Source organism: Barbus barbus (genome assembly GCF_936440315.1).
Source record: "Barbus barbus genome assembly, chromosome: 11".
NCBI lineage: Eukaryota > Metazoa > Chordata > Actinopteri > Cypriniformes > Cyprinidae > Barbus > Barbus barbus.
The window spans coordinates 32,853,670-32,873,759 of record NC_136739.1 but is presented as its reverse complement, the minus strand read 5'-3'; the positions used below and the strand labels follow the sequence as shown (position 1 = coordinate 32,873,759).

Below are 20,090 nucleotides of genomic sequence, written 5' to 3'. Positions count from 1 at the left end.
TATTTTTTTAAATTTGTATGATTTTTATATTTAAGTACATTATTTTATTTAAAACTGTTTACATTTATATAATTTTATTTTATCTTAATTATATATTAATATTTTTAATATTTCATCTTATTTTTATATTCAATTTACATTTTATTTTTATTTATTGAATATTTAATTTTTATATAATGTTTTATATTTTAGATTACATTTACTTTATTGAAAATGTTTTAGATTTATATCATTTTATTATTTTCAGATATTTTTATATTAAATTTATATATTTTTTTATATTTTGGATTACATTTACTATATTATTGTTTACATTTATCTAATTATATTATAATTTCATATATATCATATTTTTATATTAGATTTATATTTGATCTTGTTTTCATTTATTTTATTTTAGAGTTATATTAGACTTATATTTCTCCTAACTCTCTTTCACATCATCTGTGCATTAAACTCTGCAGAGCAAAGCATCAACTGCAGCATTATTTCTGTATTTCTTATTCTCTTTAAAAAGAGTTTCTCATCTCGTCACATACATAATTATACAGGGTATAACAGCAGTGAAATGTAGGTAACATGTCCTGTTACGTCTCTGTGTGTGTACCCGTTAAAATACAACTCCTACTGTCTGCTACATCAAAATCAACAGGAAAATGAAAATTGCGCAGTCTAAATGCACCTGTTGTGTTTTCCTGCAGTTTTAGAACCCGAGCAGTGATTATGTGCTGTGATTGAGTCATTGTCAGTGTTTATTATGCAGCGCTCGTGTTTTCAGTGTATCTCATGTGTGATGATGATGATCAGCGTCTGCTCACGTGCTCTTCAGCTCCTTTGTGATGGATGTTATGATGAAATACAGTCCTGCTGTCAGAATGCTGTAAATCAGACACGCAGATGCTTTATTTGACGCTGGTTGTGTTTTATTACTCCTTAATTCAAACACTGGAACTGCCGGACTGTTGTTCACACTGCCTTCACGGTTGTTTCTGCAGGATTTTACCTTCATAAAGCATTCGAGTTGGATGCATAAAACAATCTAAAATTGTTTTTAGTAAGGGACTAAAACTTTGCAAATGCTTTAAGACACACAAAAAAATACATATCTTTTTTTTCAGATTTGTTTGTTATTTTTTTTAAAGAAATATAACCATTTAAAAAAATGTTTTGTGTTTGGGTAATTTTGACCTGGGTATTTATGGAGTATCATTAGCGTCAAAAAGCTTTTGTAAAACATATTTAGTCTTTTCCCCATATCTCACACACTTTTGTGACTGAATTTTGTTGATGCAGCATGAAAAACTGATCACATTTTTCATGTAAAAATGAAAGTTTGTACAAGTAATTTTGAAAACTTTTCAGAGTAATATTTATGTTATTTTGAAAAATAATGTAGGTTTCATAAATTGCACTTATTTAATTTTTTGTATTTTTCATATTTTATTAATATTATACATATGTTTTTGTATATCGTATAATTTGTTTTATTTAATTTCACATTTAAATTATAATTACATAATTAAATTAGATTTATAGATTTTATTATGTTATTGTATTTTTGTATTTTATTTTTGATTTGTATTATTTTGTGTAATTTAGTTTTTTTTTTTTACTTTTTTATATTTATTACATTTATGTGAGTATGTCATTATAATTTCCATGTACATTTAATATTTTATGTTAGATTTATATTTTAATTCATTTTTTGTTTTTATCATCTTTGCAATAAAGCTTAAACAACAGAATGAAGCATCACTGCAGAATTATTTCCGTATGTCCTCTCATGCACCTGATATTGTTGTTATTGCTGTGTTGCTGTTAAAGGCTGATGTGATCGTCACTCTCCTTCACTTCCTGTGGCCTTTAGTCTGTGTTGCCACGGCAGCAGCAGCATCACATGATGGCATGCGGTGCAGTAATGATTCGATCTACAGGTGATTGGATGAGCTTCACACACACACACACACACTCACACTCAAGATCACACACACACTCAAGATCACGCACGCACGCGCACACACACACACACACACACACACACACACACTCAAGATTACACAAGCACGCACACACACACACACACACACACTCAAGATCATGCATGCACACACACACGCGCACACACACACTCAAGATTACACAAGCACGCACACACACACACACACACACACACACTCAAGATCACACAAGCACACGCGCGCACACACACAAGATCACGCACACACACACACACACACACACACACTCAAGTTCATGCATACACGCGCACACACACACACACAAGATCATGCACGCACGCACACACACACACACACACACACACACACACTCAAGATCACGTAAGCACACACACACACACACACTCAAGATCACACCCACACACACACACTCTCAAGATCACACACACACTCAAGATCACACAAGCACACACACATACACACACACTCAAGATCACGCAAGCACACACACACACACACACACACACTCAAGATCACACCCACACACACACACACACTCTCAAGATCACACACACACTCAAGATCACACAAGCACACACACACACACACACACACATTCAAGATCACACAAGCACACACACACACACACACATTCAAGATCACACAAGCACACACACACACACACATTCAAGATCACGCAAGCACACACACACACATAAGATCACGCTCACACACACACACACACACACACAAGATCACACACACTCAAGATCACACAAGCACACACACACACACACACACACAAGATCACACACACTCAAGATCACACAAGCACACACACACACACACACACACATTCAAGATCACACAAGCACACACACACACACACACACACATTCAAGATCACACAAGCACACACACACACACACATTCAAGATCACGCAAGCACACACACACACATAAGATCACGCTCACACACACACACACACACACACAAGATCACACACACTCAAGATCACACAAGCACACACACACACACACACACACAAGATCACACACACTCAAGATCACACAAGCACACACACACACACACACACACACGCACACTCTTATACGCACTTACACGCATGCGTTTATATACTCTCTCTCTCTCTCTCTCTCTGTCTCTCTCTCTCTCTCTCACACACACACACACACACACACTCTCTTATACACACTCACACACATGTACTTATACACTCTCTCACTCAAACACACTCACGCACACACGTTCTCACTTATACACACACACACACATGCTCACTTAATCTTTTTGAAATAAGTTACAAGAAAAAATTAACTTTTTCACCATATTCTAATTTTAATTGCACCTGTGTATATATATATATATGTAGGGTAAACGTACCTATTAAGCACACTTCCATTTTTGAGATCAGATTATATTTAAATCAATAATAATTTATTATCCTACTTGATGTCTTAACCAATTGATATGTTTGTTACTATATACCTCCTATCATGTGAAGTCGATCAGATCATCACACGCTGAGATATGAGTCTCCATGTGTTCTCTCCGTCTGAAGCGGTCTAAACACTCTCACCAAAAGAGGAGCCCCTTACATGTGTGTTTTTTAGATGTTTAAGTCTTTATTTTGGGTAAGTTTCACCACTTATTGTAAAATTAAGAGATTAATGTTCAGACTTTTGCATATTATAACCTGGAACTTGGATGAGGGAAATAATTCCATTAGATCCAAAATATAGTTTTAGCAACAGATGCTACAGAACACAGTTAGCTGACTAGCTGGATAAGATTGTGTGCTATGCTAATATAATACTGCACAGGCATTACTGGCTTGTACTTTTACATCCATAATATTATACATTGACAGTTTATTGCTGGTCTGTGGTTTTACAGTGCTGTAATATTGAAAGATTTTATATTATTTTAAGGTGAGCTTAAAGGGTGCACTACTATAAAAATCACAGCTTCAGTGTGACATCAATAAGAAAAAGGATAATTTCATAGATATTATTGTGATAATAGTTGTTCATATTGAAATATGTATGAACTTAATAGATGATCTAGACTATTTATTTGGCAAAATCCTGTAATTTTAATAAATATTACATGAAATATATTAAAAATTGCTGCTGCTTCAGTTAATCTCAGTGTGCTCTCTTGAAGCTCTTCCACACTGAACATCTATATAAATACTTCAGAAACAGACTTTAAATATTAACTGATGGCTGTTACTCTAAATTAAGTTAATTGATTTTCTATGGATTCTGTCGACTCAAATCTGCAGACTGGCTATATATATATTTTTAATAAAACTTGATGTGAGCTTAATGGGAACAGGGGTGTGCTTAAAGAACACAGAAATGTACCCATTAAGCACTTTTTTTTATTTAATGATGTATATCTTAATTGAAATGTTTTTGTCATTTAAAATAAAATTTTTACATTTTTTCATATTTTTTTTTTATATTATATTTTTATTTTATGTTCTAATAACTTAAACTTTAAATGTAATGAAGTAGAATTAAAATGAATTTCAATTAAAATAAATTGAGATGCCTTCAAGTTTAATGATTTGACAGAAGATAGATTATTGGAATGCCACCTATATACATTTGTATTTACTTAAAAATTGTTTTAATATATAATGTTTTATATAATAATAAATGTTATATGTATATGTATTAGTGCTGTCAAATGATTAATCGTGATTGTTTTTTTTTACATAATGTGTATAATGTGTATATTTATTATGTATATATAAAACACACACAGACAGTATATGTTTTGAAAATATTTACATGTATTTATTTATATTCATATAATTGATATTATATATAAATATTTGTTATATATAAACATAATAAAAAAAAATATATATATATATATCCATGCATGTGTGTGTATGTACATATACATAAATATACACAGTACACACACATATATTATAAACAAAACCTTTATTTTGGATGTGATTAATCATGATTAATAGTTTGACAGCACTAATATAAATTATATATATATTAGTTCTTTGTTTGTTTATTCGTTTTTTTATTATTTTTATTTTGTGAATTCAAAGTGGCAGACTTCAGTTTTTATATATTTATTTATTTATTTAAACTTTCAATTCAGTAAATTCCTCTTGCTGTCAATTTCAGTTCAAATTCCAGTTGATTTTCCTGTGTGTTTTGCCCAGTTCTGGTCATGATTTAAGTGAATCTGGTTGTCAGTCAGGTGACGATGACTCAAAGATTATAGCTTTATGGCTTCATTTCAGGCCTGTTTGCAGATTTATTGTGATGCACTTGTTAATAGCATGTGTGAGGAGAGTTATAGAGGCTTTATGTGTGTTGGTATGGTGTTTTGGATCATTGAACGTGTGTGTGTGAGTGAGTTTGTAGTGTAGTGTAGGTTGTTTTCTGGCACGAGTCCAACAGAGAGAAATGGAGCTGCAGCAAATGACTCCAACGCTCAATTCATGCATCTCTGAAGGATTCTCTTCATCTGCTCACACACTCACACACACACACACACACACACACACACACACACACACACACACGCTCAGTCAGTCGCCCACATCAGACACTCATCCAAACACAAGGATCTGTTCTCAGAGCTGTTGCGTGTGCTGTATGTGTGTGTCAGGACACTGATTACATTTCAAATTTGATGTTTTTTTGTTGAAATAACTATGTTTCTTAGTTTTTTCTAATCAGTTGCGTACACTAGGGTTGCATGTTACATCTCATGTTAAATTAATGTTTATTGCATTATTTCAGTTTCATGTGTGTCGCCATGATGGTGATTAGTGTTTGTGTGAACGACACCACCTATATAGTATTTAAAAGCTGCTTGTGAGTGTGGTTTAATGAGGTTTAATGGGTAGTGAGTGTGTTCTGATGACAGAAGTGTGTTTTGTGTAGCTGTTTTTATTAATTCTTAGTAAACACTACAAACAATTAAAACATTTGCACTGATGAATGTGTTTACAATAAGATCTATATTGTAATTTACAAAGTAGAAATTTATATTCACTACCAATCAAAAGTGTGGAGCAAAGTTGTTTTTTAATGTTCCTGAAAGAATTATCTTCTGTTCACCAAGGCTGCATTTATTTGATTAAAAATACGGTAAAAATTGTGAAATATTATTGCAATGTAAAATATCTGTTTTCTATGTGAATATGTGTTAAACTGTAATGTATTTCTGTGATCTGCAGCTGTATTTTCAGCATCATTACTCCAGTCTTCAGTGTCACATGATCTTCAGAAATCATAATAATATACTGATTTACTGCTCAACAAACATTTCTGATTATTATCAATGTTGAACACAGTTGTGCTGCTCAATATTTTTGTGGAAACTGTGATATATTTTATTTTTCAGGATTCACAGATGAATAGAAAGTTCAAAACAATAGCATTTATTTGAAATAGAAATCTTTTGTAACATTATAAATGTCTTTACTGGCACTTTTGATCAATTTAATGCATCTTTGATGAATAAAAGTCTTAATTTCTTTTTTCTTTTTTTTTATTAATATTAAGCTGCAAAAACCTTTGACCAGTAGTGTAATCGCTATTGTTTATATGCTGTTAAATAATGAATGAATAAACATTTTTGGATGCACTTTATGGTTTGAATGGACAAGACACTAATTTGAGTGTCAATTGATACATTCTTGACTTTTAAAGTTGCATTGTGTTCAGTTTTATCCAAAGCCTCTTCTGTTGCATTAAAGTTATGTTCTCATGCATTTCACGTTTTAATGACTGACTGCACCTGTAAAGAACAATTACAGTCCTCTAAACTACTTGTGTTTAATGATGTTCGTGTAAAAATATTGCATTAAAATAAAATTTAATATTTTTGTGTGAGAGATTAATATTTTATTTTAACATAACTTTTTGTACTGAAACCAATATCTTGTGCACTAAAAATTTCCAGATGTAGATTTTGGTGAGCTTAATAGAAACGTTTACCCTATATATATATATATATATATATCACTTTATTTTGTTTGTGTAATTTTCATATATATATATATCCATGCATGTGTGTGTATGTACATATACATAAATATACACAGTACACACACATATATTATGTAAAAAAATTATATTATGCCTGGGAATTGAACCCCTGTTAGTCCAGTGCATACAGTATAAACAGTACATTAGAGTCTCTGATTAATTAGGAGTTTCTCTGACATATAATAATGCATTAAAGCTCATCCGCAGTGATCTGTGGTTTAAGTCACAGTAAATCATGCTCATGAAGCCGTTAAAACGCTTCCAGTGATGCTGCGGAGCTCAAATAAGCCTGTAAAGTGATTGTGTTGAATGGAATAAGCTGTCTTCATTTCTTTGAGAAGCTGGTGTGTGGTTAATCCCGTCTGGATGTGGCGTTCCGGGCCGCTTGAGTAAAGAAAAGCCCTCCGAGAGTCAGATTTCATTAAAACTTACTGAACATGGTCTCGCGTCGCAGTCGAGAGTCGCTTGATGTTCATTCAGAGCTTTAGTTCACATGTAATTGTGTCTTTGTTTTCAGCGGTGACTGTTGGTGGGCTTATTAAACTAATATTATTCATAATGAAATAAATCCATGCATTCAAACCCAGTTTACTGTCTCATTATTGAATTCGTCCCACACACAGTATGAGTTATAAATGACTGTACTAGTGAAGATAAAACATGTTTTGTATGAAGATCGTCTCATGCCAGTTTGTTTTTCTTCTGACCTGAACATTTCTATATTACTTCAAACAGATTACCTATTTCTGCTTGATTAAACATTCATTTTTTCCTCGTTATTAATGTTTAAAATTCTGACATGACGTCTCCAGTGTGTTCCACTCATCTGACTACTAACTAGTTTCCTGACCAGAGGACTAAACCATCACTAGAATAGAACAGAATCTAAAATACAATCATCATCGTGTTTGCACAGTTTCTTCAGCATCATAATCATTTGTTTGCACAACTACCCGCCTGACTGAACATGAATCATATTTCATCTAAATATTACACTGATGATCACACGGCTTCATATTTGTCCATATCAAGAGCTCATCATTGCATGGAAGCGGCTCAGTATGTGAATTCATTACACACATTCATTAAGGACTGTAATTGTTCTTTACAGGTGCAGTCAGTCATTAAAACATGAAAACATGAACAATGAAATTACAGTCATATTAGTGTTTGAGAAAGAGCTGTATTAATCTACATCGAGCAGGTTGTCTAAAAAATATGTAAATATGTATGAGTATGTATATATATATGAAAACTGACAAGCCCTGGGATTCGTTCAAACCCAATTATTTATTCAGAAAAAAATCAAGTGACTCTTTTTTGAGTGAGTCATTGAATCATTCACTGAACTTAGCTGATTCATTAAAGAACGAATCAAGTGACTGGTTTAATGAGGGAGTCATTGAAGCGTTTATTCAAATGATTCATTTTAAACTGACAATTTATTCAGAAATTAATAAAGCAATTGTTTTTATGATTCAGTCATTGTATTGTTCAGTGAACTGATTAGTAGAAAACATTGATGCATTAAAGAATTAATCAAATGATTGTTTTACGCTTGAATTATTGTATCATTCATTCAAACCTGATGATTTATTCAGAAATGAATCAAGTGAATGGTTTTATGAGTGAGTCATTGAATCATTCACTGAACTGTTTTGTTTAAAAAGCTGATTAATTAAAGAAAAAATCAAGGGACTGTCATTCATTCAAGCGATTCATTCAAAAAATTTGGAACAAGTTTGATTGATGGAGCAAAAATAGACAAAGTAATTGGAATTATTGTTGCTGAAATGGAAGTTACTTGATATTAATCTATTGAACTGTCATAAAAACCCAGTACGATAAACCCTGATGAATGAATGTTTCAACATCCGTATCTGAAATACATGTGTTTATGTTTGTAACATGGCTGTTCATACATAATTGACATAAAGCCATCATTTACTGTTAGTGTTTGACTCATGTGTGTAGCCACTCAAGTCAGGTTTTACACTGATTTTACCAGGTTAAGGGCTGTTTTTGGGCATGATGTGAAGTACAGTGTCTTCAACCCTCTTAACCGTGGTAAAATCACTGTAAAAGTGTCTCAATCTGTGCAGGGAATCATGGCTCATAATCAGGACTAGTGTAGGTCTCCATCATGAGCTCCTCAGATCTTTCCCAGCGTTGCATCAGGTCTCTGCTGAACTCAGAGAGACTTTCAGGGGTTTAGTGTTTGTGTTTGTTTGATTAATCATTTAAAACTGTTTCAACAGTCTGTGTTTGAGTCGGCAGTACAGATGATGCTAGAGATCTGTGAGGTTTGACACATATATACATATATAATATTTATATTTTATATATTTTAATATTATATTTTATCTATATTATTTTATACATTATATTATATATTATAAAGTTTGTCATTTTCTTGTGCATTTTTGTTATTTTTATTCATTTTATTTTTCTGTTACGTTTGTTGTTTTAGTTTTTAGATGTGATACTATTATCATTTTGTTTATATTTTGAACTTATATTTTTCTTCATATTTATATTGTTAGATATTTTTGTATTTTATATTTTTTATAAATATAATTTATATTTTTATATTTTGTTGTTGCTGTCATTTTTAGGGGCCATTTTGGGCTGTAGCCCCTATTGTATCTTTATGTTTTATTATTATTATTATTATTTTTGGCCCATGGGAGTCTATGGTAGCCCTATGAAGGGAACATAGTAAAATTATGAAATTTGGCACACTTGTAGTGATGCCCATGAATAGTGATCTGACCAACTTTGGGGTCTCTAGAACCAACTCTATAGCGCCACCACCAGTTAAAAAATTCAACATTGAAATGGTAATAACTCCTGAACCCCTAATTCTAGAAAAATTAAACTTAGTACACCTGATTACCCTCTTCATGCTGATCACATCTGGTCTTTTCGCTACTACTCCTTCAAAATTAAATTCTTCAATTCTTCCCAAAATTGGCTCAGATGAACTTTCGAGTGAACTGAACAGAAATTAATAAACAGAATTTTTTAACTTGTAGTGAAAAAAAAAAAGTTACGATGTTGTGAACATAACGAGGTTGACCCAAGATGGCGGCTGAGTGTATGGCCGGGACTTAAAGTAGATTGCTGCTATGTATCTCGACGCTCTCTGGATGCTGTGCGTACTTGGCTGGTACCTGTGGTAGGCTCAGCTGACGAGCCCCAGGTTCTCCGTTACTGGACACCCCGTCTTCGAAGAGGCGGCGTGGATGCGTCTCTCCTTCGGCCCTTGGGCCATGAACCTTCGACGACGAGCAAACCAGCTCCAACGAGGATGTCTCTCGTTAACGCTAGATTGCTAGCCAACAAATCATTTATTTTAAATGACTTTTTACTACCAATAACTTGGATATTCTGTGTGTGACTGAGGCATGGTTGAAAAAATTGACAGTTCTAAACTAGTTTCGTTATAAACTTAACGAAAATAAGAAATGTTTTCCCTGGAAACTAACTGAGGTTTTTAATATTTTACATTATTTTAATTAATGAGATTTTGTAATGGTTTTTTGTTAACGATAACCCTGCACTAGATCTAAGAACTTCTTATGTTTGTCAAAGGGTGAAAAAAACAGAGTTTCTGACTGCAGTCTCTTGTCTTTGTCTTTGCATCTTCCAGAACGTTCCTCAGCTGCCGTGTGGAAAAGCGCTTTATAGCTACGAGGGCAAAGAACCGGGCGACCTGAAGTTCAGCAAAGGCGATATCATCATCCTGCGGCGGAAGGTGGACGAGAACTGGTTCCACGGCGAGCTAAACGGCAGCCACGGATTCCTTCCAGCCAGTTACATCCAGTGCATCCGGCCGCTGTCCCAGACGCCGCCGCAGGGGAAAGCGCTCTACGACTTCGAGGTCAAAGACAAAGACCAGGACAAAGACTGTCTGACCTTCACTAAGGTACAAACTGCACCATCTGATTCCAGGCTAAGACTGAAGTCTCTTCTGCTCACCAGGGCTGCCTTTATTTGATCAAAAATACAGTAAAAATGTTTTAAAATAATTTATTTCTGTGATTCAGTGTCACATGATCTTCAGAAATCATTCTAATATACTGATTTACTGCTCAACAAACATTTCTGATTATTATCAATGTTGAACACAGTTGTGCTGCACAATATTTTTGTGGAAACTGTGACACATTTTATTTTTCAGGATTCACAGATGAATAGAAAGTTCAAAAGAAAAGCATTTATTTGAAATATAAATCTTTTGTAGCATTAGAAATGTCTTTACTGGCACTTTTGATCAATTTAATTATAGGATCCATAAGATTCAAGGGGTCATGTCACCTGTCCATACTTCAGTCCCCATTGACTTTTATGGTATGGACATAAAAACAACAACATTGTTCCCACAGAAGAAAGTCAGTCATGCAGGTTTGAACGACACGAGGGAGAGTAACTAATGGCAGAATGCTGATTCTGTGTGAACTCTCCATGTCTGTGAATCTTTGATTCTGTGCTCTGTATGTTCCTCACATCGTCTGCGAGTCGCGCAGCTGCAGCGTTCAGACGTCTGAATGCATTACTGCACAAGCGGCCTCTGTCCTCCAGACGCAGGAACCGGAAAGATGAGTCCTGGAAACACAGACAAGAAAGTCCTTTCACAGAGGAGAAGGACAGGCGGATGAGAGACAGACGAGCTGCATGCTAAAACACTCGTTAATAGACACTTGATTGAGTCTGGTTTGACTCTCGGTGAACTGAAGCTTGATGTGAATCGATTCAAATGAGTTCTTTGTTTAAGGCCAGTTGCTTTGGCTTCGGTATGATCATTATAAACCCAGGCACATTCATAAAGATACATATATTAATGCCTTACAGATGCTGAGGTTCAGATTCATGTTCAGAGTCACTGTCAGTCAGTTGGTTTCTGAATTCAACTGTGAGATGAATCAAAATTTAACAGAATTGATCTGAATAATAACACTATTTTCTTTTGTGGAGCTGATCAGGGTTATTCTAATATCATTGAAATACTATTATACATTTATTCATCAGTTTTTACTTCTATAGTTTCCATTTTCTTTTTCATTGTAGTTATTTTGTTGTGCTTTTGTCATTTTTCTACATAGTTTATACATTTTTATTTCAGTTTTAATTGTTTAGTACATTAATTTAAACAAAATAGTTTCAATTAATCTAAAGTTTAACTCAATTTTGCATTAGCAACTATAGCTTAAATAATTGTAGTTTTTTTGTTTATTTTTTCAGTTAACATTTTATGAATTTTACAACATTAATGTTATTATTAAACTGAATTGATCTGAATAATGACATTATTGTCTTAATTCTGTAGAGCTGTTTTACAGCTGAAATCACAATGACCTTTTTTATTTTTTATTTTCATTGCAAAAAACAACTGAATTGCAAGATGTAAACTCAAAGAAATGTAATGGAATTCAATGAAAAAAGTCAGAATTGTGAGATTTAAACTTGCAATTTCAAGTTATAAGACATTTTATAAGTTATTAGAGGTTACGCTTTGTAAGGCAGGTTGTAAACATTGTTGGTTCTGATATATTAACTTCTGTTAATCTGAGTCTAAGAACCAGAATAGTCCCTTATAGTCTGAAATGTGCTTTAATAACGCCACCGATTTTTTTCTCATTGACAATTTCTAATTGACCTTTTATGTCCAAAATTTTGGCAAAAGTTGTGCTAGCTCAGCTTCAAGTTTTTTTAAGATCCAACCAAATCTATGAAATCTTTCAATCTGGTTTTGGGAAATTACACAGCACAGAATCAGCCCTCAGTAAAATCAGCTATTGCTTTGATCTTACTAGACCTCAGCTCAGCTTTTGATTTGGTTGATCACAATGTATTACTCTCACTTAAAAAACTGTGTTGGTCTGAGAGGGACTGTTTTAAATTGGTTCCAGAGCCTTTTAATGAACTAAAAATGTTCTGTGCGTACAGGACAATATACGTCTTCCAGTGCTCCTTTGACTTGTGGTGTTCCTCAGGGTTCGATTCTTGCCCCGACTCTATTTATGATTTACATGCTGCCACTGGGTTCAACTTTTAAGAAATATGAAATTTCCTTTCACTTATATACCGATGACACACAGTTGTGTCTTTCATTTAAACCTGGTGTTAAAAATGCTTTAGCAAAGTTGTATGCATGCATTCAAGAACTTAAATTATGGTTTATGAATAATTTCCTCACATTTATTGAAGGTAAATTATCTTGGTTATCTTGCCCAGTGGATTACTCCATGTGTAAAGAACCTGGGTGTTTTATTTGACTCCAGTCTAAAGTTTGACAAACAGATAAATAGTGTGGTCAAGCCAAGTTTCTTTCACCTCTGCTCTGCTAAAGTTAAAACTCTCCTTTCAACACAGACAAAAGTAATTCATGCATTTGTTACATCTAAGTTAGACTATTGCAATTTGCTGTGCTATGGGATAAATCAGTCTTATATGGAGCGATTGCAATTGGTTTAAAATGCAGCGGCCAGGAATACAACATTTTAATGTTGGTTTTTAAAGCACTTCATAATCTCGCACCATCCCATCTCACTGAATTGCTGCACCCACACAAATCGGAGAAACCGCATAGATCAAGGTTTTTAGGACTTTTATCAATTCCTAGGTCCAAACTAAAGCACTGTAAAGCACTGTGAAAGTGCATGTATTTACTGTGTGTTTCTTCTCTTTTAGGACGAAATTCTCACCGTCATACGAAGAGTGGACGATAACTGGGCAGAAGGCATGCTGGGAGATAAGATTGGGATTTTTCCTATTTTATACGTGGAGGTAAGTGCGCTTGAGTGTGTGTGTGTGTGTGTGTCTGTTAAAGGCTTTTCTTTACATATAATAAAACTGAAGAAACACACTAGACTGCTGCATTTATATCGGCTGCTTTAGAGTTTCAAGATTGAAGCGCTTACAGATAATTCATTATTAAATACAACAATGAGCCACTTGTGCAGGTTGGAGACGGTGAGAAGCAGGTGTGTCAATTCCGAGCGCTGTGAGTGATGCATTATGGGTAAAGTGTATTGATTTTATGAACGTGACTGCAGAAGAGAGATGTTCTTCTGATGTCCTTTAGCAGGTTAGGGATATTTATCATGAATTAAACATTTACGTTTGAGAAATACATTATCTGTGTGATGCACATTTAAAAAATAACATTATGATGAGAAATCCACTTAAAAAGATAAATATTTTAAAATATTATTTTCAACGCATTAAAGGAATACTGCACCAAAAAATGAAAATGTGCTGAAAATATCCTCACCCTCAGTTCATCCAAGATCAGGATGAGTGTGTTTCTTCATCAGGTTTGTAGAAATGTGACTCATTGACTGAATTTTGCTCATTTGGCTCATAATTGATGGATTTCTGTCAGATTGATTAGCACATGCCGAGTGCAGGAACTCAGGTCTCCTCTGCCCCCGCGATCACCAGATGAAAATGGGAAAATAAATTATGTTTATCTTTTTTCTCCTCTTCACCTCATTTAAAGTCTGTCCTTGTGTCTCACGCTGGGATAAGGCTCAATCACGCTCGAGTTTTAATGATGTAAATGATGTAATCGAGCTGCTTGGCTTGATCTAATCTAGTAACTTCTCACTGGTGTTTTATTGCGCTGTAAAGTGTGGCGTGGAGCTTCACTGCAGGGAATGCTGGGAAATGACTGGAGCTTGATCACTCATCAATCAAGAGAAGAAAAAAATAAAGAAAATGCATGAAGATTATGAAGCTGAAAAAGAGAAATGTATACAATTTTTATATATAATTTATTAACGTTTATTTGTTTATCTTTTCATTACAGTAATGAGAATCTGCAGGGAAAATGTGCTTAATTTTCTTGACAATTAAGTTGCAATACAAATCATTCTAAAACGGGCTTCATTTTTTTTAAACAACATTTTTCACTAATTCTTTGGATGTTCTTGACAGGTTTAGTGATGATAGTGTCTGCCACAAACACTCCTTTAAACGCTGAAGTGAACAGAGCAGAATCAGAGAATACTGTGGTGAGATCATGGTGAAGAGAGAGAGAAACGTTCCGAGTCACAGACGCCGATTACAGCTTCATAAAACACACACATACACACATACACACACTCACACACAGGCAGAATCACGCGCACCTATAGACCCTTTCCTGTTAGTAAACATTGTGACGTTTTTCTGTGGGCGGAGCTTATTGGTGGCAGAAAGATCCCACTGACCGCTTCAATAATGCTATAGTTATGAAGTCTGTTTGGCTTGTTTTTTAAAACTAACTGGAGAAATTCCGATTTTATCTGCATATATAAGGTATAGATGCACTGTCCAGGATCACGATTGTAATTTGAAAAGGTTAACTTTAACGGACGAAACCAGATTGGCCGACCCACACACGCTTTTACTCAAAGGATGGACCCTCAGATTCCAAATAGTTGTATCTCAGCCAAATATTGTCCTATCCTAACAAACCATACATCCATGGAAAGCTTATTTATTCAGCTCTCCGGTGATGTATAAATCCCAATTTTGATTTATGTGGTTAAATATCTCGTTTAACCACAGCTGTCATCGTTTTTTTTGTCTGGCAGTGGCATGAAGTATGCCTTAAAATTTCAAATGGGAGCCTCTACAACATCGATTCGGGCAACATCACAACAAGATAATATTTTAAGCTCCTCATGTAGCCGAATCTGCGCTGGTTTGAATGGGCCTCCTCCAGTTTTCCCGGTGTTTTGCCTCTAGCTAGCGCTGTGACGTAGGCCCTAAACGGGTCTATACACACATGCACACTAACAAACGCACGTGCACACACCCATATACACATATGCACACACTTATACAGACTCACACACAAGCGTGTATATACTCTCTCTCTCACACACACACTCTTATACACACTCTCTCACACAAGCATTTATACACACTCACGTGCACGCATGCACTTATACACACTCTCACACACACACACACACACACACACACACACACACACACACACACACACACACACACACACACGCACACACACGTGCACACACACACACGTGCACACTTATATACACATGTACTTATACACTCTCTCACTCAAACACACACACACACATGCACACTTCATTCACACTCACACACAGGCATATACACACATGCACACACATACATATACAGTCTCTCACACAAACACATTCACACACGCACACACACACACACACACACACACACACACGTGCTCACTTATATACACACGCGCATACACTCTTTTTCACTCTCACACACATGCATATACACATATGCACACACTTATACAGACTCACACACAAGCGTGTATATACTCTCTCTCTCACACACACACTCTTATACACACTCTCTCACACAAGCATTTATACACACTCACGTGCACGCATGCACTTATACACACTCTCACACACACACACACACACACACACACACACACACACACACACACACACGCACACACACGTGCACACACACACACGTGCACACTTATATACACATGTACTTATACACTCTCTCACTCAAACACACACACACACATGCACACTTCATTCACACTCACACACAGGCATATACACACATGCACACACATACATATACAGTCTCTCACACAAACACATTCACACACGCACACACACACACACACACACACACACACACACACGTGCTCACTTATATACACACGCGCATACACTCTTTTTCACTCTCACACACATGCATATACACACATGCACGCACTTATACACACTCACTCACATGCACTTATACACTCTCTAACTCAAACACACTCACAAACACGCATGCACACACATGCACGCACTTATACACTCTCTCTCACACACACACACACACACGCATGCACATACGCATGCACACTCTTATTCACACTCACACACATGCATATATTTCTGTGCGCGTGTGACAGCCTGTCATTATTCCGCTGCACATTTGCCGCTTTGTGATATTTCTTTTTGTCGTCTTCCCGTGCCGTAATTACACCATGTGATGGGCTCTATTATTGAACTCTTGCTTCCCTGCGCGACTGAAGCCGGAGCTTGACCTATATCAAGAACATTTCAAAGTTCACGAACTTCCGCACGCCAGGATCCTAACGAACCGGTGCACGAGAGTAACACGACCCGCCAGAAACTTCACATGATTATTACGGTTATTTCCACAAATGCACGTGTGATGTCAGTGCTAGTTTCTCTCTCATCATTCCCTCCATCACTAAGCACTTGTGTGCTTGGGGTTGTTGTCTTGATGCATGACCCACGTTCTCTTAAGACTCTGTTCTTATACATATGTCCTGACGTTTTCCTTTTAGAATTTGCTGGTATAATTCAGAATTCATTGCTCCATCAATGATGGCAGGCTGTCCTGGACCAGATGCAGCAGAACACACCCAAGCCCAAGCCATGATACTACCACCACCATGTTTCACAGATGGGAGAATGCTGTGTGTTTTCTGAACATAATAGCTTCTCATTTAAACCAATAATTCTGTTTTGGTTTCATCCATCCATTAAACCTTTCTCCAGTAGCCCTCCGGCTTGTCCACATGATCTTTAGCAAGCAATTTTCTTTTTGGAGAACAGTGTCTTTCTTCTTGGAGCTCTGCCATGCACACCATGGTTGCTCGGTGTTCTCCTGATGCTGGGCTCATGAACATTAACAATGTGAGAAAGGCCTTTAGTTGCTTAGAAGTTACCCTGGAAGTTTTGCAACCTCACAGACTATTACACGTCCTGCTTTGGAGTGATCTTTGTTGGTCGACCACTTCTCGGAAAGGTAACAGTGGTCTTGAATTTCCTCCATTTGTACACAATTTGTCTGACTGTGAATTCCAAACTCTTTAGAGATGGTTTTGTAATCTTTTCTAGTCTGATGAGCAACATCAACTCTTTTTCCGAGGTCCTCAGTAATCTCCTTTGTTCGTGACATGATTCACTTCCACAAACATGATCAGACTTTGATAGATCCCTGTTCTTTGAATAAAACCGGTCACGTACTGACATTTGATAGTCATTGCACTGACTGAAAACACCTCTGCCCAGATGGACTCTAATTTCACCTTTAAATTAACTGCTAATCCAAGAGATTCACATACTTTTGCAACGCACAGATATGTAACACTGGATCATTTTTCTCAAAAAATAAATGACAAAGAAAAGATTTTTCTCTCATTTGTTTGATTCGTTTCTCTTTGTCTACTTTCAAGACTTATATGAAAATCTGAGGATTTTGGTATTTGATTATATTTATGCAGAAATATAGAAAATTCTAAAGGGTTCACAAACTTTCAAGCAGCACTGTATATGTGACCCTGGAGCACAAAACCAGTCATAAGGGTCATTTTTAAAAAACAAATCTGAATAAGTAATATTTCCATTGATGTATGGTTTGTTAGGACAATATTTGAAAATCTGGAATCTGAGGGAGCAAAAAAATCTAAATATTGAGAAAATCTCCTTTAAAGTTGTTCAAATGAAGTTCTTAGCAATGCATATTACTAATCAAAAATGAAGTTTTTATATATTTACGGTAGGAAATTTACTAAATATCTTCATGGAACATGATCTTAATATCCTAATGATTTTTGTCATAAAAGAGAAATGTATAATTTTGATCCATACAATGTATTGTTGGCTATTGCTACAGATATACCTGTGTTACTCATGACTGCTGTTGTGCTGCAGGGTCACACATATAATAAATAAATTGTGCCTCAGAGCGAGCAGAGGAAACACAATAAATGCTGTCATTGCTTTCGGAGGCGGATGCTGCTGTTTGGGAACGCAGTCGTTTAAGACAATTATACAGACAGACTCTGCTCAAGCATTTCAGAACGACCAAAACAACATTTAAGATGCTGTGCAACGAGATCAATCCACTGGTTAGTCAAGTTATCCCGTCCCATCGTGTAAAGTCACATGACTTTTTTGATACGCATGGTGCAGTTTATTCGGTAAATGCGTTCCATCCAGCGTTTTTTTACATTTTTTATGCGCTATTCCAAAATGCGCAAAAATAGGTGGATGGAAACATAGTGATTGTGATGTCAGATCGGTTGTAACGTGTCTGTGCGCGCATTATGCATGCGATTCATTTGCTCTGACCACCTCATGTCAGAGTAATAATATCATGACCTTCAGAAGGCCTCGCTGTTCGTCCGCAGAGACCCGCACCGCGTCTGTGGGGTCCATCAATCTGCCTCATTTACATGCTATTTGCATATCATTAGCATATTTATGAATGCAGGACTGTGAGTTGAAACAAAGGGCTCGAGTCACTTTTGATCTGTTTCTTCATTCTTGTTTTTGTTTCTATTCATCAAAACATCAGTTTAGTCAGATTGCATATTGTTTTCATTTTTATCGTACGAGGATCTGTCATAATGATTTCTGTCCTTTTAAGTGAAGTAAAACAACACCGAATTAATCAAATCCATTGATACCTACTGATTTCCTGGCAGATGGTGTCATTGGCTTTAGTTAGTCTTTAGTTTTGACATGGAGGATACAGAAAAGACCGGTTAATTGATCAGTTAAAGCAGTGTTACTAAAAATGTGTACATAAAATAACAAAGAAACAAACGCACATGAAAACTCAAAGCTGTACAACCCACCAAAATAAAAGTTGACTTTAACTGAAACTGTGGCAGAAATATATTACTTTTGTGCAATATAATGTACTTCTGTACTTATACGCTGTTTTTGATTACATTTCTTTATTAAGTTTTAAATCCAGAAAAACTAAAACAGGCAACACAGAATAAAAAAATCAAAAAAATCTATATGGAATTATTATTGTGCACATTTTAATAAATAATAACATATGTTAATAAGTTTTATGAATTCAAATGATTAGACATGCTTTTTGATCATTAAAATGTAATTAGACCATTAAAATAAAATCCAAAAATAATTTTTATGGAAAACATTTGAAATTTTAAAAAAGATTAATTTAGGAAAAAATAAAACGGATTTTACAGGGTCCTAAAATGTTATTTTTATTAAACTTTTAATAAAATGTTGATAAACTGTTTATTTCATGATTTCATTTAAT

General features: G+C 35.2%; 1 protein-coding gene across 1 annotated transcript in view; it reads left to right on the top strand.

Moving 5' to 3' along the window:
* Positions 1-20,090, top strand: part of LOC306877469 (E3 ubiquitin-protein ligase SH3RF3-like) — a gene marked incomplete at both ends in the record, with an annotated part of 104,334 nt that overhangs the window by 60,965 nt on the left and 23,279 nt on the right. Inside the window, 2 exons of the mRNA XM_079429235.1 lie at positions 10,669-10,944; positions 13,710-13,805. Coding sequence (XP_079285361.1) covers positions 10,669-10,944; positions 13,710-13,805 — 372 coding nt within the window. The remainder of the gene's footprint in view (positions 1-10,668; positions 10,945-13,709; positions 13,806-20,090) is intronic.